This window comes from Gobio gobio, assembly GCF_949357685.1.
Source record: "Gobio gobio genome assembly, chromosome: 8".
NCBI classification, from domain to species: Eukaryota; Metazoa; Chordata; class Actinopteri; order Cypriniformes; family Gobionidae; genus Gobio; species Gobio gobio.
In genome coordinates this window covers 21033558-21057501 of record NC_137114.1, presented here as the reverse complement: position 1 = coordinate 21057501, position 23944 = coordinate 21033558, and the positions used below count along the sequence as shown (strand labels likewise).

Genomic DNA, 23944 nt, shown 5'->3' with positions numbered 1-23944 from the left:
GTGAAATAAAGCAACTTTTTGATGATATTCTAATTATATGACTAACACATACAGTATATGACTAGCATATATATATAGGACATTACAATCAAATGCACTGTTTGTTTTATTCAGAATAAAGTTCAAACACAAATCAACAAGATGAGCGGTTGCATATTTGGATTTATAAAAAGTCCACAAAAATATGTTACCTTAATCATTAGTAAAGACTTTCCCGATTTGATTCTACAAAACAGATTGCATACCACAAATATTATTTTTAAAAGACAGAGAGAGAAAGAGAAAGCATTGCTAGGAGTACATAAGGAGTACAATGGTTGTTGTAATGGTAAGAATCATAGTTATTGTGATCACAATCATTTTGAGACTGTTTTTGATAATCCGAAGGTGTTTGTCTGGTTCTGCTCATCCGTTTGCATCTGCCTTCCTCTAAAGTCCAGATGATTTTCAGCAAATGCCGTCTCCAGCACCAGCAGCAGAGACTGTTTAAGCTTCTTTTTATATTCATCACACATGAACACATAGAGAATGGGGTTCAGAGAACTGTTGAGATTAACCAGATAGAAACTGTATATCATTGCTTTCCCATCACTGGCACTCAAGTTAACCATTTTTACTTGCCAAAACAAGCAAACATAGTATGGAAAACAACATATGAAAAAAGCCAAGATGACAGCGATAATGACCCGGTACGACCTGATCTGCTTCCCCATTTTGAGGCGTTTGATTCGTACTCCGATAGCAATGTATGAAGATGCAATGATCAGGAAGGGGATGAGACAGCCCACTAAAAACTGATATGTGACCGGAAATGTAGAAAGAAATGAACGTACAAAGAAGAAAGGGATGCAGAAGCCGATGGATAAAACCCACACTATCATGCAGATGATCCTGGCTCTAAATACAGTTCGGTTATTTTGAGCCCAAACAGCCATCCATGTGCACAGGCATCGGTCCACACTGATAACTACCAGGAAAAAAATGCTAGCAAACCGATTTAATGTTAATACAATGGAGAGAACGTATATTAAGGATCTGTCCGAATAAAATTGGTTAAAAAAAGGTATCATGATGAAGCATAATATGAAGATGAAGTCTGCAATTGCCAAGTTAAGAAACCAAATAGAGTTGACTGTCGTCTTCATCCTGCAGCCAGTAAGAAATATGACAATCCCATTTCCAATGAAACCCACTGTAAAGCTGACAATGAGAATGCATATTAAAGGGATCCCAAAGACTAAGCTCTTAGGCTGAGTAGTGGTTTCATTTGTTGTTCCTCTGGTCAGGTTTTCAGGTCCAAAACTTGTGGTTTCTAGACAACAACAAAGAGAAAGAGTCTGTTTCTGATCTTAACATTGTGGTGTTTCATCTGCAACATAATTTTTTCATGTAGTTTCACACACCAAAATGCCATTTTATTGAGATTTCGGATAAAACATCAATTAAACTTTTATTTTGTTCTCAAATCTTGATCAATTGACACCAAAAATATATTTAATACCTTCCTAATCTGTACCCTAACGGTATCACTTACACTTAGACTTACAACACGGCAACGTTGTAAGTCATTTATAAGTGGTTAGTTAATGATGAACTAATCATTTACAAAAGATGTAGAGGCGTTCTCTCGGACGAGGATCGGCACATCATCTGCGTTTCATGCCTCGGACAAGACCATGCGCAGGCCGCACTCAACCAGGACGGCTGCCCGGAGTGTGACTAAATAGCGCTGCAGACCCTTCGGGCTCGACTTGCCAGTTTTGACCCGAATCCCGTCCCTTGCTCTCAGCCTCTCGAGCCGCGGAAAAAGAAACGGCGCGACCAGAGGCCCCCGGAGAGCTCTGACGAGCACACGCCGGTCATTTCCCCGCATGCCTCGCCATCGCACGCCATGTTCGCCGAGGAATAGCACAGCTCCCCTCGTCTGGCGGCTGCTACTGTTTCCTTCGGCGAACCGGAAGAGGAGGAGGATGACAGCCTTTCGCTTGCTGCATCTGAAAGCGGGTGGTCGGACACCTTCTCGGAGCACGCCACTTCGACGCGGACTCTGTGGACACTGAGCTTATGCGCCTGCTCACTAAGGCCATGGACGACCTCGGCATTGACTGGTCTCAACCCCAGGAGCCCACGAGATGCAGACTGGACGAGTGGTTTTTCGAGAACCGCCGCCACCCGACCACTCAAATACCCGCTCCCTTCTTCCCAGAAGTCCACGAGGAACTATCTAATTCGTGGAAGGCACCATTTTCATCTCGCACCAAATCCTCTTTTTCTCCCGCGCTCTCAGTCGTCGATGGCGCTCAGGAAAAGGGATATCACGCTCTTCCTCCCCTCCAGGAAGCCGTCGCTGCACACCTTTGCCCGCCCTCCGCCAGAGGATGGCTGTCAAAAGCTGTGCACCCATCTATGGCCTGCCACACTACTTCCAGCCTCGCCGGTCGAGCATACGCCTCCGCCGGCCAGGCGGCCTCAGCGCTACACTCTTTGGCGGTGCTTCAGGTCTTCCAGGCCAAACTCCTCCGTTCCCTGGATGAGTCTGTCCCTGATACCGAGGCTCTGAAGGACCTGCACGGCGCCACTGACTTGGCCCTGTGCGCAACCAAGGCCAACGCTCAGGCGATCGGCAGATGCATGGCAAACTTGACAGTGTTGGAGCGCCATTTGTGGCTCAACCTAACCGAAATGAAGGACTCGGACAAGACCGCTTTCCTGGACGTGCCCATGTCGCCTTCAGGACTATTCGGTCCCTCTGTGGTTGGGTTCACAGAACGCTTCACAGAGGTGCAAAAGGCTTCACAGCAAGGTTATTTTCGTAAACGAAAACTGAAACTAAGACTAAAACTATTGGCCAAAAAACATTTTCGTAAACTGAAATAAAATAAAAAAATCATAATAGATGAAAAACTAAAACTAAATGAAACTAACAACTCTTACTGAAAAACTAACTGAAATAAAATAATAATTAGCAAAAATAAATATTAGTTTTCGTATTTAATAAGCTTTCTTTACTGTGGCGGAAAATCTGACCTGTAGCGGTTGAGTGAGTGTGTGTATATGGAGCTACAGCGCGTGAAGTGAGCTGAGGAGATTAACTGCTGTCCTGAGATTCGACGCATGCAGTGAACACACATCGCTAGTCCTGTTCAACGGCTGTTCACAAAGAATGCGTTCGTGGCAGTGAAAGGTAATGAGATGCATGTTGAACTTAAACTCACTGCTTTTAGAACGCCATTACATACGCGCCGACGAGAGACGCAGGTGCAACAGAAACTATAGTAGCAAGTGCTACTGTGTGTTTGAGATTTCATGTTTGCATAATATTGACAGGCTCAAAGGTGTTATCATTGTTTTTACAAAACATTTACTACTAATAATATTCGTGTGGAGACATTTCCCCACAAAGTAGGGAATACCAGGACACACACACACACACACACACACACACACACACACGTCATTATTTAATCGCACTTCAGTCTTCAATCTTCACAACAGTTTGTGTTGGCTGTAGTCAGATGACTTTAGCTGTGGTCACACTGCTAGCCAACATTGTACTACTGAAGAAATAATCTTTAGATAAATAAGCTTTTAATTGTTTAACAATATTTCATCTTTAATATGAATGAGTTTGTCTGGAATTTATAATTTTTACTTTCATATTTTTACGTTGCATTTATTTGGTTCTTTGTTCAATCTCAGACCATTTTTTGTCGTATAGGTCATAGTTTGACTCAAGCTTTATTGCTTAAAGGTAAAGACCCAACTTTATGCATGTTTTGTAAGATTCCCCTGCCCTCTGGGTTAAGACAAGAATGCTCTTTTATCAAGTTATTTCACTTAAGAACTTATTTAGTAAGATTATGCATGAAAAGGTTTTGGATTTTTTTTAATCATAAGTTGATTTAAAAAAATCTTGTATATGACATGTGTTTGCTTGGTTTTATTGTATTTATATGATATTATTAGTATTTTTTTAATTAAATTTTTGCCATGAATATAGCCTTAGCTGCTGACATGGCATTAAATAAAATAATCTGTATTCCGTTATTTTATTTATATTATTAAGATGTCTGCATAAGAGTAAACTCTAATCTGTGCAAACATTAAACTTTGCTGAAATTAAAAATCTTGATTTGATCTCTACACTTCGTTCTGGTAACTCTGCTAAACTATAATTACTAAAACTGAAACGAAATATATAAAAACTAAATAGAAATGTGTTTACAAAATAAAAACTAAACTAAAACTAGCAAAATAATTTATAAAACTAACTAAAACTAAACTGAAATTTGTTGCAAAATCGAAAACGATAATAAAATAAAAACTAATTTAAAAATGCAAAACTATAATAACCTTGCTTCACAGGCAATGCGACATTTCCTGCCCAAGCGTTCCAGCTCCTCTGCTAGCCGTCACACTAAAGCTGGACCAGCCTAGCCCACCAAGGCGGTGACACCAGCTCACCAGCCTCGCACGGTTTCTAAGCCCGGACAGCGTTCCCGCGCTACGAGCCGCAGCAGACCGCCGGAGCATCGAGGCCCCCGACCCAGCATTGTGTCGAAACCTGAGCCGCCGAAGCCGTCCTTGCCAGAGGACAAATTGGTTTTTCACTGTGGATCTAAAGGATGCCTATTTCCACATACAAATAGCCCCTCATCACAGGCCATTCTTGAGATTCGCCTTCGAGAGGAAAGTTTACCAATACAGGGTGCTACCCTTTGGTCTATCTCTGGCTCCCCACACGTTTACGAAGTGCATGGAAGTGGCGCTAACCCCACTGAGGCTTCGGTCTGAGACTAGGTCTGTTATACATGCGGCCCCTACAGCGCTGGCTGAATCGCCACGTTCCAGCTCACGCATGGCTCTCGGGCCGATTAAAAATCAAGGTAGACCACAGCTGTATGTTGGCTCTGGCTCCTTGGAAAAATCCCGTCTGGTATCAGACGGGCATGAGCTTGGGCACTGTTACGAAGTGGAAAGTTATCTCGACAGATGCATCCAACCTAGGTTGGGGAGCCCTTCACGAGGGCAGGCCAGTCTCCGGTCTCTGGTCAGACTCGGAAAAGAGCTTTCACATAAACTGTCTAGAGATGAAAGCGGTCACGTTATCGCTAAGAGCTTTCCTTCCGTACATAAAGCACCATCATGTCCTGATCCGAGCGGACAGCAGGTCAGTGGTAGCCTATATCAATCGCCAGGGCCAGGGTCTAAGATCTATTGGTCTACACACAATGGCGGAAAAAGTCCTAATATGGGCAGAGCACAACCTGAGCTCGCTGAGAGTGACTCATGTGCCAGGCATTCTGAATTTGGATCCGGACATGCTGTCCAGGGGCAATGTGTCCCCAGCAGAGTGGGCTCTTCACCCACAAATGATTCAGACAATTTGGGGCATGTTTGGAGAGGCAAAAGTGGATCTTTTCGCCTCACAAGACAATGCTCAATGCCTAATATATTTCTCCAAGCACAGGGATGCGTTGGCCCACGAATGGCCCAACCTCCCTCTTTATGCTTTTCCCCCAATCTCAATGTAACCTCAGGTCATAGAGAGGATCAGGGAGAGCAAATGCGCTGTGCTTTTAATAGCCCCGCTTTGGAGAAATCAACCATGGTTCTCACTGCTAAGTGGGATGTCAGATACAGCCCCGTGGCCAATTCCGCTGAGGAGAGACCTCCTCATGCAGGCGAAACGGCAGATCTGGCATCCCCATCCCGATCTATGGGCGCTTCATGTCTGGCCCATCAACGGGTACATGAGAACCTCTCTGAAAATGTATTAAACACTATTTGTGAAGCTAGAGCCCCCGCGACCAGGCGGCTCTATTCAGGCAAATGGTCAGTCTTTTCAGACAGGTGTAAAGCACGAAGCCTGACCCCACACAATTTTGAAGTGTCAGAAGTGCTCACTTTTTTCAAGAGCTACTGGAAGTGGGTCGTTCCCCCTCCACGCTCAAAGTTTATGTGGCTGCTATAGCACCGTATCACATCAAGTGAATGGACTGTCACTGGGAAAGAACGATCTTATCGTGTGCTTCCTTAAAGGGGCTAGAAGGCTTCACCCACCTCGCCCCCCTTCAGTCCCTATATGGGACCTGTCCACGGTCCTGGATGCTATGAAAGGCTCAACATTCGAGCCTCTGCATTTGGTGAGCTTAAAGCTCCTATCACTCAAGACCGCTTTGCTGCTAGCGACCGCATCAGTTAAGCGGGTGGGTGATCTGCACGCGCTCTCAGTGAGCGCCTCTTGTCTGGAATTTGGGCCAAACGACTCTAAAGTCGTCCTCAAACCAAGACATGGATATGTACCTAAAGTGCTTTCAACTCCGTTCAGAGCACAGGTTATTTCACTTTCAGCACTGTCATCATCGTTAGATGAGGAATATGCTAATTTGCTCTGTCCTGTCAGAGCGCTGAGAATATACATAGAGCGTTCCGCTGCTTACAGGCAAACTGAACAGCTCTTTGTTTGCTTTGGCGGCCGCACCCGCAGGTGCACGATTGGCGGGAGCCTTAGGAGGGCGCCCTCGTGGCGAGCAGGCTGAGGTGACTGTGCAGGCGGCTGGGCGGAGGCAGCAGCTGGCCGCCGGGGCAGTATGTGTTTTATAGCCTCAGTCTGCTTATGGGCGGTTGAAAACTGTTGGGAGAAGTTTTCAACCGCGCAGCCGAAGAGGCCAGCCTGGTATATGGGAGCATCGAGGAAACGTGTCCGCTCGCCGTCCCACATATCGGCCAGGTTTAGCCACAGATGTCACTCCTGGACCACAGCTGTGGACATCACCTGACCCAGGGAGCGTGCGGTAACCTTCATCGCCCGGAGGGCGAGGTTGGTGGCGGCACGCAGCACATCCACAAGCCCTGGATCAGAGGACACAGTTGCATCGCAACAGAACGTTTGACTGGGGGGACCCCAGTGTACCCGTTGGCCGCGGCCCCATCGAGGGTCGAGAAGGCGGAGGAGGCCGCCGAACGGTCGCGGGAAGACAATGGGGACTTCCAGGACCGCGCAACCTCCTCATGCAGCTCGGGAAAGAAAGGTATTGGGGGTGGGGACTGACGGGTGTCAGCACACGGCGCCCAGAAAAACCAATCATCCAGCTGCCCGAGACAGCATAGCTGTCAGCTCCGGGTCCGACTCAGGCAATGCTGATGCAAGGTGGCAGCACAGCCGAGTCATCATCCTCAGAGGACTCGAGGCCACCTTGTGACACGGCGACCGACATCGCATCATCCTCTGGAGCGCCGAACGAAATGCGGGCCCGCAATTTCAGCCTGGACACTCACGGGTTGCGGTGCGCTAGAGGGGGGTGTGGCCCGAGGCATGAACGCCGGGGCTTTGTTCCACACCGTCACCCTCAGATCACCCTGGCCACCAGCCAAAGTACCGCCTCTCTCGGAGACGGTAGATTGGGGTGTGGCAGAGGGGACTCTCACTTCTTTACGAAGATCCTTGAGTCTCGATCGCTGCACCGCGATGGTCATGTTCCCGCAGTGAGAACATGATGCATCCACAAACGCTGCCTGGGCATTCTGAAAGCCCAAGCATACCAGGCAGTGATTGTGCCCATCAAAGGCTAACAACGACCGGCCGCACCCTGAAGTGCACGGGCGAGACATCCTTTAAAGGACGTGCCACGTGCAAGCTCTTTTTGTGAGAGGAAGCCTTGCAGTGACGCAGTGAGGAAGCCTCGAAGCGCCCAGGGAAGCACACACTAGCTGTCAGGTTGCATTAAAAACACATAAGCAAAACATGGTCAGGTCAAAGTGTCTGAATAATTTTATTTAAAAAATGTTATACATTTTACTGGTAGTCCACTGTATGAAGAGTTTTTTGGTATAATATGTCACAGTTTACTTTATTTTGCTATCCTCACTTACATAAATGAACTATAGTGAATAATTTTTGGTTTGACTGTATATATATATATATATATATATATATATATATATATATATATATATATATATATATATATATATATATATATATATATATTTGTATATATTCAACAACAGTGTAATTTTTTAACTGTGCGGCAAAGATAGCCACGGGATACATTTCTATTCAGATTAAAGAATAGGCTATTATATTTTATGATATTATATTAATTGTGATATATTATACTATGGATGATCTGATTGGTTTTAGCAGATACTGTTTATTTGTGTACAGACTGTATATTAAACAGTTATTTACTACGTTATGATATACTTTTAAAAAAACATGAATATTACACTTTCAGTTCTTACCCATTTTTGAGCTGTTAATGCACTGGGACAAGCCGAGTCTTGATCTTGATGTATCTTCTTTGTCTTGCTGACAGATTGTAGGTTTTATACCAGACCCCGGTAGTACAACCCTACAGACTAATTTGCTGTTACTGATAGTGGTCATCAGACTTGATGTAATGATTACAGCGGTATATGGCATCACAGTGGGAAGTGGACATGTACCGCAGAACCTTTCCTGCCACAGAATGTTCCTGTAGCTGTAACAGAGCATGGTGCTATATTCAATTTGAATACACAAACTGATAAAAATGTATGTACCATAAGTTGTTTTGAAAAACAGTGCCAAAATTAAAGAAATCATACAATTATGTTTCAGTGATTAATCTGAAAGTCACAAAAATAATATGTTTGGGCTGAAGTAAAATGGTAACATTACAGTAAAATAGCTTACACAATTTCTGAAACTATTTGGCTCCATTTCTCGAAATTCTACGAAATTCTCTGTTAATTAAAAAAAAAACACTCAATATGAAAAACGTCATTTATCTTTTGCAAAAGAAAAAAACAAAAAACACATTAATGAAAAGTACTTTAACTCTTCTAAAAATTGTTTTTGCATACACACAATAAAATGATTAGACACGTACACGTTAAACTACACACGGATGTGACAAATGTAAAACACTACTATATTTTGTCTTTTGCTTATTCAGTGCAGTTGATATGTATGCACATTTGATAAACTTTACAGTTATTGAACTGAATCAACACTGACCTGACTTGAGCTGAATAATGAAACCATTGGCTTGTTAGAGCTGATTTATACAGAAGAATTTGAATGTTTTACTATTGTGAAGCTACTTTGAACAACCTCTCAAGCTCCATCAGGTTGGATGGTGGAGCATCGGTGCGCAGCCATTTTCAGATCTCTCCAGAGATGTTTAATCGGGTTCAAGTATGGGCTCTGGCTGGGCCACTCAAGGACATTTACAGAGCAGAGAATTTAGTTTTTCATGGTCTGAGAGTCCTTCACGTGGGCTGTTATGTGCCTTTTACTGAGGAGTGGCTTCCGTCTGGCCACTCTACCATACAGGCCTGATTGGTTGAGTGCTGCAGAGATAGATGTACTACTGGAAGGTTCTCCTCTCTCCACAGAGAAATGCATGAGCTATGTCAAAGTGACTGTATTCATGCTGTCTTTGTTGATTTTACTCAAGCTTTTGACACTATTGTAAATTGCTTCATGTTTTAGCTGACTTGAATGTCAGATGACCCCTCTGGCTCTGGCAGAAGCTATCTGAGTAACAGAGAGCAAAAAGTGAAGTGGGGCACCTGTGTGTCTAACTAACTTCTATAGTTACTAACTTTAACTTTAATTTCAGTTTGTGCTCTTCAGGAGGGAATTATATCCCCCCTACTTTTTGTCACCTGCATAAACAGCTTTGATTCACGTCTGCCTCCTTCAGTAATTTGTGTGAAATATGCAGATGATCTAACAATCACTGAGCTTCTAATAGGATCTCTTCCTGGGCTAACCCAGAAGGCCTTGGATTCAGTGTCAGAATTGGGACAGGAATTTACATTGGCAATGAATGAAACTAAGACAGTGGATATGATCACCAGTGCTAGGAGGGAGGAAAACATTCCTGTCCCTCTTCTCCTGTTATTTAAGGACATGTAATTAGTTGGGATGCACCGAATCCAGGATTCGGGTTCGGATTCGGCCGAATGTTGGGCTTTTTGATGGGGTTTGGTTTCTGCCGAACCTTAGAATTTCTTGCCACCGAACCCTAGACTCGCCGCCGTTGTTTTTGGGAAGGTGTTTACTATGTGGACTGTTCGAATGCAGTAGGCTGTGAGAAAGTGAAAATGGAACTCGTGAACAGAAAACGTGTTGTTTGACAGTACTCTCAGTACAAAAGAAGGCGATTCAAGTCGAGCTACATGTTCAATTTGTCTCGTGGTGGCAAGGACCCCAAACAATAGCCGCTGTTAAAGGTCCTGTTCTTCGTGATCCCATTTTTCAAACTTTAGTTAGTGTGTAATGTTGCTGTTAGAGCATAAATAATACCTGTAAAATTATAAAGCTCAAAGTTCAATGCCAAGCGAGATATTTTATTTAACAGAAGTTCCCTTTCAAAGCCTACAGCGAACGGCCGGTTTGGACTACATCCCTGTACTCCCTGCTTTAATGACGTCAATAGAACAGTTTGTTGACTAACCTCCACCCACAAGAATACGCGAAAAAGGGGCGTGGTCTTGTTGCTCTCCCACGTGGAGAAGAGGAAGTGTTGCGTTCGTAGAGTGTTTGTCGCCATTTCGTCAAGACGCTGTTATTTTCATCCCGGAGTCAAATCACCTTTGTTTGGCCTTCAGGGACGCTGTACATTGAGCGCATGCATCTCCCCGTTATGGTAAGAGGCGTGACCTTTCCGGGCAACGTGCGCTAAGCTGCTGTCGAATCACAACACGGGAACCGCTGGCACAATCAGAACTCATTAGGTATTTCTGAAGGAGGGTAGGGTGACCACCCGTCCCGCTTTGCGTTGTACCGCACAGCATTTTCACCCCATCCCGCACGTCGCATATTAAGAAAATGTCCCGCATTTTCATCAGTCTGTTGGTTTTTAATTATCATATTAAGAAAACATGCATGCGTTCTTTTGCCTTTTTAAGAAAGCATTTCATTTATTATTTTTGCGGCATCGTTTTTCACCTAGACATATTTAACAGCGCTTCGTCAGAAGTAACAACCCGCCTTTCACAAATACAACAGCCGTTTTTAAAATCCTATCCAATGGTTGAAAAGAAAGGAGTAAACACGGTCACTAGTAGGTTGTGACGGCTGTCAATCAAAATGTGGAGCGGTGATTCGCTCCATGTAGAAAACGAATGGATAATTCGGTAAATTGGTTATATTCTTAATATATAATATAATATAATATAATATAATATAATATAATATAATATAATATAATATATAAGACTGTCAATTAACTAATTTCCTGTTGCTTTATATTTTATTTGTTCATTATTGGACTTGGTCAGATCTGATGCCTGCTGCCTTTGGGCTCAGTGATGTTGAATTTAAAGACATGTAAAATATTACATTGTGATGTAATGGTGTTTTCTGGAAGGGACTAAAGAAGTATTTTTATCATCTGAAAAGCAGAATAGGCCTACATATGTTTTTATTAAGTTAGATAGACATTGTGTAACAGTTTCAGGTTATGTTTTAGTGTCCGTAACATGTCCCACATTGTCCCACACAAACTTAGTAATTGTCCCACATTTGGTTTGTTTGATGGTGGTGTTACACAGGAGTTTCCTGTGTCACCTCCACATTCACAGAGGGATCCATCTCCAGAGTATTGACTATGGCCATGCAAACTACATTTCCCATAATGCTGCTCTCCTGGACTGATCACACACCTGCTCTTCATTGATTACACTCACACCTGCACTTCATTTCCACATGTATAAGAATCCCTCTCTCACACCCATTCAGTGCGAAGTCTTGTCTTGCCCTGGCATACATACTGAGCGATTGTCTACTGATTCTGTTTATTCTGGTTTAGATCTTGGACTGTTTTTGGAACTCTTCGACCACTCTCTGGCTACCTCGACCTTGGACTGTTTCCTGGCTAACTGAACATACTCTGGCTCCCACGACCCTGCACTGTTACCCGTGTTTGAAACCTTGCTGCCTGCCCCGATCATCAGCACTAGCTTACCTGAGTATTCTTTGCCTTGCCCATACCATTCCTGTCTACCTATCAATACCCTGTCTGTCTGACTTTGTCACTAATTAAAGCTGCAAATGGATCTCTATGACTCTGTGGATTCGTTACAGGTGGTCACCCTAAAGGAGGGACTTCATAGAATAAGGAAATCATCAAGCTGTTTTTAGGACAGTGAAAACAGCGGTATACATATAAGTAAATTGTGTGAAAAATACTGTGTTTTTTTTTACACGCAAAACATGAACACATGTTATATTGCACACTGTAAACACAATCAAAGCTTGAAAAAAAACAGGAAAAACGGGACTTCTAAAACATTTGCGTATTAAACATCCGAAAGAATACGAGTTGTGCATGAAGGAATCTACAGACAGCAGCCAAAATGCAGCAACTTCAGGTATGGCAACGGAAGGACAGTCATCCTTGAATAATGTTGCCTATTCTTAATTAAAATTAAATTAAATTAAAAATACACTGCTGTAGGGATGCTCATATTGATTCATTTTCCCAACTGACAACTGCTGCTCATTATCCGATTATTAAGCGTAAACTGATAAGATTATAATATTGAATTGGCATTAAAATAAAATTACGATTGACGAGTGAGAATGTTTACTTTAGTAAACTTGACCAAAACCACACTACGAAAAGCCTTAAACAAGGCTTCAGATGGCAATGGTGTCCCGGGAATACAGAGATAATGCCTTGCTAGAGTGGCCAGCCTCGAGAAGCGTCTTTCATTTGCTTTCCACCAGTCTAGAGCTTGTACTACTGCTGTATTTTAATACTGCATAGCATATTTTGCAATATGAGCATCCCTACACTGCTGTGGCCGTTGTTTACTTCATTAATGTGTTTCTGTCAGGATCACTATCGTCAAAGTGATAGACAATTAGCATAGTTTAGGTTGGCGGTATGGTTCTTTTCATATTCAAATTAAAATGTACAACCCAATTCAGGTATGTAGTCTGATTCAGGGGGGAATCAGAATGCCAAATCCTGACTGACGAGTGGAGGAGCTGGGGATGGAGGAGGGTAATTAGCTCCAGAGAACGCAATAGCAGCTGATGATACTGAAGGAGCTTTTATGCATGCTGTAGACGTGATCAGCTGACAGTCAACTGATGCAAGCTTGACTAACGTGCCCTGCCAGAACTAACGCTATACGCTGGATTTCTGTCAGGATCACTATCGTCAAAGTGATAGACAATTAACATAGTTTAGATTGGCGGTATGGTTCTGTTCTGGGCAAGAACTCCCTGCTCATCCATGCAGCCTAGCATGGATAAGAGCAGAGAGAGAGAGCAGTGATAAACCTCCAAAACAAAACCAATGCTGATATCCCCCAATCACAACTAATGAAAAAGCCACAAGCATGCTGCCAATACCTGCATAAGCCATAGCAACAAGCATGTTGCCAATACCCTCATAAGCCATGGCAACAAGCATGTTGCCAATAACCACGTAAGCCATAGCAACAAGCATGTTGCCCTCACCCAGATGACCTAAACGAGTACAACTGCTGTGAGCTAGAGATGAGAGATGGAGATCTCAATATCCAAATGTCCTCTTCATTGGAAATACCTCATAACACTTAAGTAACCTCTGTGACAATTCACACAGATTTAGGAAACAACATGTCACCAATAAAAGCAGAATGGTGTTATGCAACAGCGTGATGCTGATACCTAGATGGCATGAATATCTAGAATTGCATAATTCAGAATCACTAGAACGAAGTATATATTGTTGAACGTGCACCTGCATTATCCCAAATGTTTCCAAAATGTTGAAGTCAAGAGAAATCCACCATCCCAACCAGTGGAGTGGTCCGCTCACTGAGTCTCTTGTCAATGATGTCCTCTTTGTTATACTTGGTTGACGGAAACTCCTATAGATTGGTTAATTCATCCTGATGTCAGTGGCAAATGTTGAGCACTGTAGATCCAATCTTATGGGCTGTATTAGGGAAGCGTACACCCCTAGCGGCAGCAGAATTTGCAAAAGCATGTTATTTTTAACCAAATTTAAATTCATTGAATAATATCTATTGGGGGAAGCATCCACCCCAGCAGCAGCAAAATTAGCAAAAGCCATTATTGTACCCAAACTTAAATTCATTGAATAATATATATTGGGGGAAGCATACACCCCAGCGGCAGCAAAATTAGCAACAAACAATTTATTGTAAACAAATTAAAATTCCTTGAATAATATATATTGGGCAAAGCATACACCCCTAGCAGCAGCAAAATTTGCAAAAGTATGTTACTGTAAGCAAATTGAAAATCATTGAATAGTATCTATTGGGGGAAGCATACACCCCAGCGGCGGCAAAATTAGCCAAAAACCAATTATTGTAAACAAATTAAAATGCATTGAATAGTATCTATTGGGCGAAGCATACACCCCTAGCGGCAGCAACATTTTAAAAAGTATGTTACTGTAACCAAATTGAAAATCATTGAATAATATCTATTGGGCGAAGCATACACCCCTAGCGGCAGCAAAATTAGCCAAAGTATGTTACTGTAGCCAAATTGAAAATCATTGAATAATATCTATTTGGCGAAGCATACACCCCAGCAGCAGCAAAATTAGCAAAAAACAAGTTATTGTAAACTATTTAAAATTCATTTAATAATATCTATTGGGCGAAGCATACATCCCTAGCAGCAGCAAAATTAGCAAAAGTATGTTACTGTAACCAAATTGAAAATCATTGAATAATATCTATTGGGCGAAGCATACACCCCTAGTGGCAGCAAAATTTGAAAAAGTATGTTACTGTAACCAAATTGAAAATCATTGAAGAATATCTATTGGGGGAAGCATACACCCCAGCGGCAGCAAAATTAGCAAAAAACAAGTTATTGTAAACTATTTAAAATTCATTTAATAATATCTATTGGGCGAAGCATACATCCCTAGCAGCAGCAAAATTAGCAAAAGTATGTTACTGTAACCAAATTGAAAATCATTGAATAATATCTATTGGGCGAAGCATACACCCCTAGTGGCAGCAAAATTTGAAAAAGTATGTTACTGTAACCAAATTGAAAATCATTGAAGAATATCTATTGGGGGAAGCATACACCCCAGCGGCAGCAAAATTAGCAAAAAACAAGTTATTGTAAACAATTTAAAATTAATTTAATAATATCTATTGGGCGAAGCATACATCCCTAGCAGCAGCAAAATTAGCAAAAGTATGTTACTGTAACCAAATTGAAAATCATTGAATAATATCTATTGGGCGAAGCATACACCCCTAGTGGCAGCAAAAGTATGTTACTGTTACCAAATTGAAAATCATTGAACAATATCTATTGGGCGAAGCATACACCCCAGCGGCAGCAAAATTTGCAAAAACATGTTATTGTAACCAATTTGAATCATTGAATAGTATGTATTGGGAAAGCGTACACCCCTAGCTGCAGCTAAATTAGCAAAAGCCTTTTATTGAACCCAAACTTAAATTCTGTCGGGGTGATTCCAACGCTGGAGGAGAAGACGACGACCCCCACGACCCCCACGACTCCACACTCATGAGATCACCAAGTCACAATGTTGTTAGTGTTGAATAAGAGACCTCTGCTGTGAAACATACCTGCTTTGTGTATATAGGTCAAAATTCCGGCTGGGTCATAGATATGTATACGTAGATACCTCATTCGAGCGATCCACGCAGGCACTAATGAGGAATCTATGTATATATCTATGACCCGGCCGGAATTTTGACCTCACTCACAGGAAGTGATGGCAGTCTGGGGAGCTGAAGTATTCGTCTGATATGAGGTAAAATTAATTGCATAAATACCGTTCGGTTTCTCTCAGAAACCGATCGTTTCGTGTCTTAAGACATCAATGTGTCGTCACGAGCCGCAGGGTTTAATTTGAAGTTGTCTGTCCATGTTTTTTTTACTCTAATAGAATTCGACCCCATTGACAAGCATTATATGAGTGACACACAGCAACGGTTGGAGTTAAAAATCTTAATTTGTGTTCTACTGAAGAAACAAAGACACCTACATCTTGGATTCCTTAGGGGTAAGCAGAAAAACATAAAATTTTCGTTTTTGGGTGAACTATCCCTTTAAGAACAAGCATGTTTCTAATAACACTACATTTTAATAGAGGTGAATGAGAGAATACTTACGTATATATATAAACTTGCAGGACTTACGATATTATCATCACGGTCTGTGAAAAGTAGTACTGCAGCTTTAAGAACAGTGTGTTTCCAATAGCACTAGAATTGAAGAACACGTTTCCAATCACCTATACTTTAGGAAGGAACATGCAGATAACATAATCAGAATAAATGCTGAGCTGACTCACTCACTACGTTTACATGGACAACAATACTCCGATATTAATCTGATTAAGACCATACTCTGATTAAGAAACTACCATGTAAACAGCGATTTCTAATTACCTTAATCCGATTAAAGCCATACTCGAATTAAACAAAAATCGAATTAAGACATGTGGAGTATGCCTATTTTAGTCGCATTATCGAAGTGCATTGTAGACATGTACACACCTTAATCTAACTATTAACGTCGTTTGGATTTTTCGCCGCATTTTGCGACAGGACACACACACTCAGTGGTCAACCGTTTGACGGCAAACAAGAGAAGCATGGCTTCAAGCAAGAAGGCACATTTTTGGTCCGAGGGGGAAACGATGTTAATGTTACGAATTCTGAACGAAATGGATATTATGAAGTGCCTTGATGGCCGTAAGAACAGGAATGGCGACATATTTAAAACAGTCGCAGAACGAATGGGGGAGGAAAGTTACATACGTTCGCCTGAACAAGTTCGCACCCGCTGGAAAATCCTAAAAAGTACCTACTATCGGGCGAAAAAACAGAATAATACCAGCGGTTCCAATCCTTCATCTTTCCCATATTTGGATACTATGCACGACATACTCGGCCATCGACCTTTGTCTAACGTATCCGAAAATGGAGTGGACATTGGGTTTGACGGGGACAACGAAGCGGCGGAACAGTCGAATGCAATTGATGGTAAGTATGTTTTTCTATTTTTTTTCTGCTATTAGTTAACTAGTAGGTTATAGTAAAGACTCTATATATTGCTCATTTTATGTATTTACTTTGCCACATAGAGAGTATCACTGGAAATTATGTGAGTTCTCCAGCTCGCCCGGAGGTAATGGATGAGGATCGAGATGAAGACGCATCAGTTGATACGTCTGTTAACGGTACTCAAGAGGAAAGCTTTTCAGCCACCACACCAGATGTTGATGCACCCAGGACAAAAGGTGACATGATTGTAATGTAAATGTTATTTCAGTTATAAGTCAAAACTCGCAAAAGCAAGGAAAGTCGTAAACTGGATTTAAATATGATTGATAGGCCTATATATTTAATTTAAGTAGCTATCACTCGTTGTAGGCATGTATTGGTTTGATTACAAACATGTCCATCATGTTGTTCTGCAGTTGTTATCTATATAGGCTAGATATATATGTGGAACATATTGGTCCAAATATTTAAAATATGCATAATGTATTTTTTTTTTCTTTTCAAAGACTTTTAGATTATTAAAGCCTGTCACGTCATCTGAAATTTCTGTTCTTTTTTTTTATGGAAATGTATTGTCTAGGTAACTCTCGAAGAAAGTCTGCAAGATGCACTGTGATTTCTCAGCATCAGCAGTTCATGGTGCAGATGATGAGGCAACAGAATGAATGGGTTCAAGACCAAATTCAACAATCCGAACAAAGAGAGGAGAGACTCCTAAATGCTTTAATGGAGAGCAATGCCCGCTCCACCGAGCGCATAATGTCAATACTTGTTGAGGGATTCCGAAGCACACAGCCACAGCCAATGTTTGCAGCTCCTTCGCTACACCCCCCGCACTTTCAAGGGTATCACGCACAGCCATCTAACTGTCCCATGCATGGATCTACTGTGTCAAACACATCCACTGCTGAACATGGGTCGGAAGAAGCAATTAACTATGCTCGATCATATACGCACCTGTGAGCAGCCTGCCATTTGGTTAGCAGAAAACCTCCTTATGCAAAATATTTCGTGAGTGCCTGAATTGGCTTGAGTTTAGATATGTTTGAAAATTTGCCAACCTATTATTTGCCTGTTACAGGAAAAAAATGTGTCTTGTCTTTTGTTATATGAAATTGCTTAAAGTGATACTTCTCTTTTTTTTTATTATAATATTTTATTTAAACCTCTATTTTGTATAAAGTAATATTGACCAGAACTTTAAGAGGTCCTTTTTTATTGTACTTTGTAGCTTCCTTTTTTGTGTGCAGTGTTTCTGGATTTAAAGCATACAAAACCCAATTAAATGGTGTTTCTTTCTATGATGAATTACTTAACACAAAATATTTAAATAAATACTTCACATTAAAATAACTTTCTTGAATGCAGTTAACTTCAGACACTGAACATAACATTGTTGAACAAATAGTAAGTGAATTGCCATATTCCTATAAAGCAAGCACACTAAAAGTTAACCACTTGTGCCTAATGTATACTGCGGCGAAGGGGAAAGTTTGCTGCCATGTATGCTGATAATGCATCTCTCATGACATCAGCATCTGCACTGGAGTGTGGTTCTGTGGTGCACTGTGGGGCTGGGGTAAGGCTCTCTCCATAACTGTTGCATCCTCCAACCAGCATTGGGGGACCTGCTCTTTTTCCCGTTCACAGAAATTGTGCAATGCACAACATGTTGTAATCATGCAAGGTGAGAAGGTGAAGTGAAAATCACTGCGTTTCAGGAGCACCCTCCACCTAGACTTCAGCCTCCCAAAAGCAATCTCCACCGTTGTTCTTGCTGAGCTGAGGTGAACATTGAACGACTCTTTTTCTGGGGTTAGGCCTGGAGATTGTGGGTAACACTTCATCAGCCAGTCCATGAGTGGATAAGCTGGATCTCCGAGGAGAAAGAAACGCACAGGTTTCCCCTCAATCACCCTCACTCCCTAAAGGTCATACAACAACATAAAGTTATTAGTGTCACTAATGTGTGCAAAAATTACCAGAAAAGACCATGGGGAAAAAAATTACCCTGGGGAGTAGATGGGACTTTTTGAACAGCTGTGATTGCCGCAGTACATTGGCATCATGCGCGCTTCCAGGAACTTGGCAATTGACACTCCAAAAGCTAGATACAAAAGGAAAAAAATGAACGTCATCATTACAGAAGGACAGCTGATACTGAGTTTATTGGTCATATTAGCAGATAAGCGTACACTTCAAATTAGGTTTCATGTAGGCTGATATAAATGTATAAGTCCAAATGAAAAGTAAACAATTTAAAGTAAATACAAATGTGTCAAAACACTTCACATGGCAAATAAATACATAAAATGGAACATCTGAAAGGACAGACTAGAGCCCTGCATGGCCTGGAGATCCTCCCTATATTACACATTAGTTGCAGCCATTAAAATAGTTCAGTTTTGTTTTTAATGTCAAAGTAGTTATATTTCGTTTTGTTTCTTTATTAAGTTGATTCAGAAAAATGTTAGAAGCATTTTGTTGTTTGTTAGATTAAAGTTTTTGTTCTTTAGGGTGATGACCAAGCGGCCGACAGTGAGTTCACCCAACGCTGTAGCCTGTCAAATAAACACTTGTCAAAGTAGTTAGGCTATATTTCGTTTCGTTTCTTTATTAAGTTAATTTAGAAAAAAGTTTGAAGCATTTTTTTGTTTGTTAAATTAAAGTTTTTGCTTTTTAAAGTGACGACCAAGCGGCCAGCGGCTGACAGTGACTTAACCCAACACTTTAGCCTGTCAAATCAACACTTGTCAAAGTAGTTAGGCTATATTTCGTTTCATTTCTTTATTAAGTTAATTTAGAAAAATGTTTGAAGCATTTTTTTGTTTGTTTAATTAAAGTTTTTGCTTTCAAGCAGCCAGCGGCCGACAGTGACTTAACCCAACACTTTAGCCTCTGAAATCAACATTTGACTTGTCTTGCTTATAAAATCCATATAAAACACTTAAAGCATCGTTTAAACGTTTAGCCTACTATCACCACCATCACAGTAAAAAGGGATTTTCGACAAGATGAGGCAGGCAAATCGCAACGGCGCGCGCTAACGAAACGGGCTACACGAAACAAATAAAAATAAAACATGCTGATTGTCTTACCTTACACCTCTCCGCGAAATGAATATAAATCCGATCTTTAATTCCCGCGCTATATGCACACTTAACGGAGTTCATGTCAACGAAAGCAAAAGATATGAGCATTGTATTCATCAGATCATTTCAACATCAAAGACCGCATTATGAGAACGAGCGACCTAAACAGCGGTAAGAGCCTTTAGTGTCATTAGTTTGAATGAATATGGTTGTGTTTTTGAGCATCTAAGACTTATCTTATTTTCAGTGTCACTTGTGGCAGTATGACGGGAAAATTGGCCCGAAGCCCGTAAAAAAGTCGGGGCCCGTCGGGCTTGGGCAGAAATGCAGGGCTCTAGGACAGACACCAGTAAAAAAAGAATTAAACAACAAATGCATAAATACACGCTATACAATAAAGGCAATATTAATGTGGGCTAATTCAGGTAAATTAACGTATTTTTGGCTACTTACCAATATCGTTCATCCACGACTGCTTGCAGCACGTATGAGGGCCACCCTTTGCGATTAACAAAGTCCCTATATCCATCTTTGGGTGGTAGTATGGGAATGTGCGTCCCGTCAACGCATCCGATTATTTGGGGAATGTGATGTTCCATTTCGAATCGGTAAGCAATTGCATTTGCCTCTTCCAGACTAGGAACCTGGATGACATTTTTTGCGTAGGATACCATTCCTTTGCAAAACATGTACACAAACTTTTTGACCGTGCATTTGTGCAGGCCAAATTGATTTGCTATTACTCGGTATTCCCCGCAGCTACCGAGACGATACAGGACCACTGCAACCCGCATCTCCAAGGGAACAGGCGCACGCACAGTGACCGCCTGTGGACTCATGACACCCTCCATCACGGAACATATTTTTACAAATGTTCTCCGGGACATGCGAAAATTCTCTTTCCATTCGGCGTCATCAAATTCCATTAAAACAACTCTCTCCCACCAGTCCTTACTTCGTACTCTCATCCAGTACCTCCGAGTTTGTCGTGGTGGCAAGAATGACATGCCGACTGAAAGCACAGAGGAGGCCTGTTGCTGGAAAATTTGTATCCGCCGTCGTCTATTTGCACGTATAGCATGGACAATTAACTGCACTTGAAACTCTCGTAAAATTAAAAATGAAACACCCAAAACTGTATGTGGTACCATAACAAAGACGAACTGCGTGAAATTCTTGAGGGAACGTCGGACGGCGTGGCATGGTGACGTAATGACGTGTGCTCTTAATCGATTTATGTTCTATAACATGTAAAATGGGAACATGAACGGATTACTCTAAAAGCAACTCATGTAAACACCTTAATCAGATTATTGTCTTATTCAGATTAAGGGCAATAATTAGATTACTGCTGTCCATGTAAACGTAGTCACTGACAATCCTTACGTTTACATGGACAGCAGTAATCTAATTATTGACCTTACTCTGAATCAGTACGTTTACATGGACAACAATACTCCGATATTAATATGATTAAGACCATACTCTGATTAAGAAACTACCATGTAAACAGCGATTTCTAATTACCTTAATCCGGTTAAAGCCATACTCGAATTAAACAAAAATCGAATTAAGACATGTGGAGTATGCCTGTTTTAGTCGCATTATCTAAGTGCATTGTAGACATGTACACACCTTAATCTAACTATTAACGTCGTGAAGGAGTTTCCGCCGCGTTTTGTGACAGGTCACACACACACACACACACACACACACACACACACACACACACACACACACACACACACACACACACACACACACACACACACACACACACCAGGCAAGTGCAGAGGGGAGGGCTTTGGGGGCTCGTATCAAAAGTATATAAAGTGCCCCTCTAAACAATCATCAATAATATTGTGACAAATAAAACAGAATTTGAATTATAATTAATATAACCGCACGTACAAAACAATGCGCTTAAATTCCCGTTTATCTTTTACTTACCTTTCAGTCTGAAATGTCGTTGCCATGGCGTGTTGCTATGGTGCGTGACTGCGTGTCTTGCTCATAGACCGTAAAAACTCTGCTCACTCGGACACGGCCTCCTCTATATTTTTTTTCTTTGTGTTGCAATAATGCTCATTTTAAAAGTAAAATACGATCATTTTGTATCTGTAATCCCAGATTCATATTTGTCTGCTTACAACAGCGGTCGGGAACCTAGGCTTGCGAGCCATATGCCATTCAGTGAACGCTTTGTGGCTCGATAGCAGAAAAAAAACAATCCAAACAATCACGATTTTGAAACCCTTTCATCACATTTTCATCATTTATCAAAACTATTATTCGAAATGTAGGCTGTCAAGAAGGAGGCAAGATGGGCAGTGTCTATTAAAAAAACCTGAAAGACAATATTTAATATTACAAAAAATAAAACTATATATATATATATATATATATATAATATCATAATATCATAAAAAAAGTATAAAAATCACTCGTTTTTATAAAGTCACACTGTCCAACAGCGACACCCGCAGGTAAAGTTACAGCGGGTTGCCTGAGCCCATTGATTTGAACACACCCACGAAAGTCGCGCTATGATTGGACCCCGGACAGCGTAGCGTGGCATGGGGACGTAATGACGTACCATTAATCAAACTATGTTCTGTAACATGTAAAACGGGAACATGAACGTAATATTCTAAAAGCAACTCATGTAAACACCTTAATCAGATTATTGCCTTATTCAGAGTAAGGTCAATAATTAGATTACTGCTGTCCATGTAAACGTAGTCACTAAGACAATAATCTGATTAAGGCGTTTACATGAGTTGCTTTTAGAATATTACGTTCATGTTCCCATTTTACATGTTACAGAACATAGCTCGATTAATAGTACGTCATTACGTACCCATGCCACGCTACGCTGTCCGGCGTCCAATCATAGCGCGACTTTCGTAGGTCTGTTCAAATCAATGGGCTCAGGCAACCCGCTGTAACTTTACCTGCGGGTGTCGCTGTTGGACAGTGTGACTTTATAAAAACGAGTGACTTTTATACTTTTTAATGTAATTATATATATATATATATATATATATATATATATATATATATATATATTAGAGCCCGACCGATAAAGGATTTTTAAGGCCGATACCGATACAAATATTTGGTCACTTAAAAATCCGATATTCCGATATATCAGCCGATATATATAAAAAATAAAAAAATAAAATAACAGAAACGCGTAAAAAAACACAAACAGATTTCCCTTATACATCAGTTATTTGTAGTTATTCATGATCCCTCAGCCTCTCTAAAATAATATGATAATACAGTTTAAAAATAAACTTGTTTGTTTTATTGTTACAACAGAACAGAGGAACATAAAATATATTAAAGTTCTGATAAATAAAATGTATAAAAATACAAACTTAAGATATGAAACTTAAAGTCGTTTGGACGAAAACACAATAGGCTAACAAAAACAAAAAATCAAAGTTACCAGTATTAATAGATGTGGTAAGCTTTATAAATATAACTTTTAGCAAGACTGGAAAAAAAAATATTCAGTTAAGTTCTAGAAGTTCTGATAAATAACAACAACAGCAAAACATAAACTATATACAGTATAAATATGAGCTACCTTATAATTACAATGTCAACTTGCTTATCCCTTAACATGCACTTTTAATTCTATCCATCAAGCTACCACAAACCATTTTCAATCATCATTTGCTGCCTGCCTTCTAAAATCTACTAACGTTACTGATGATGACTCGTGTAATCCATTATTTGACTCGTTAATGCGGCGTCTGAACGAAGTCACGCACTTTCGTTCACTCTTCACGAGCCTAACTTACGATTTACAATGC

At 41.0% G+C, this 23944-nt stretch overlaps 1 protein-coding gene across 1 annotated transcript; it reads right to left on the bottom strand.

The window, feature by feature from the left end:
- Positions 1 to 356: 356 nt before the first annotated feature.
- On the bottom strand, positions 357 to 13457 carry LOC307130326 (C3a anaphylatoxin chemotactic receptor-like; the record flags this gene model as incomplete). Its single annotated transcript, XM_079823292.1, has 2 exons — positions 357 to 1312; positions 13361 to 13457. The coding sequence occupies 2 exons, from the start codon at positions 13455 to 13457 to the stop codon at positions 357 to 359; spliced, it is 1053 nt and encodes a 350-aa protein (XP_079679418.1).
- Between the last annotated feature and the right edge of the window lie 10487 nt (positions 13458 to 23944).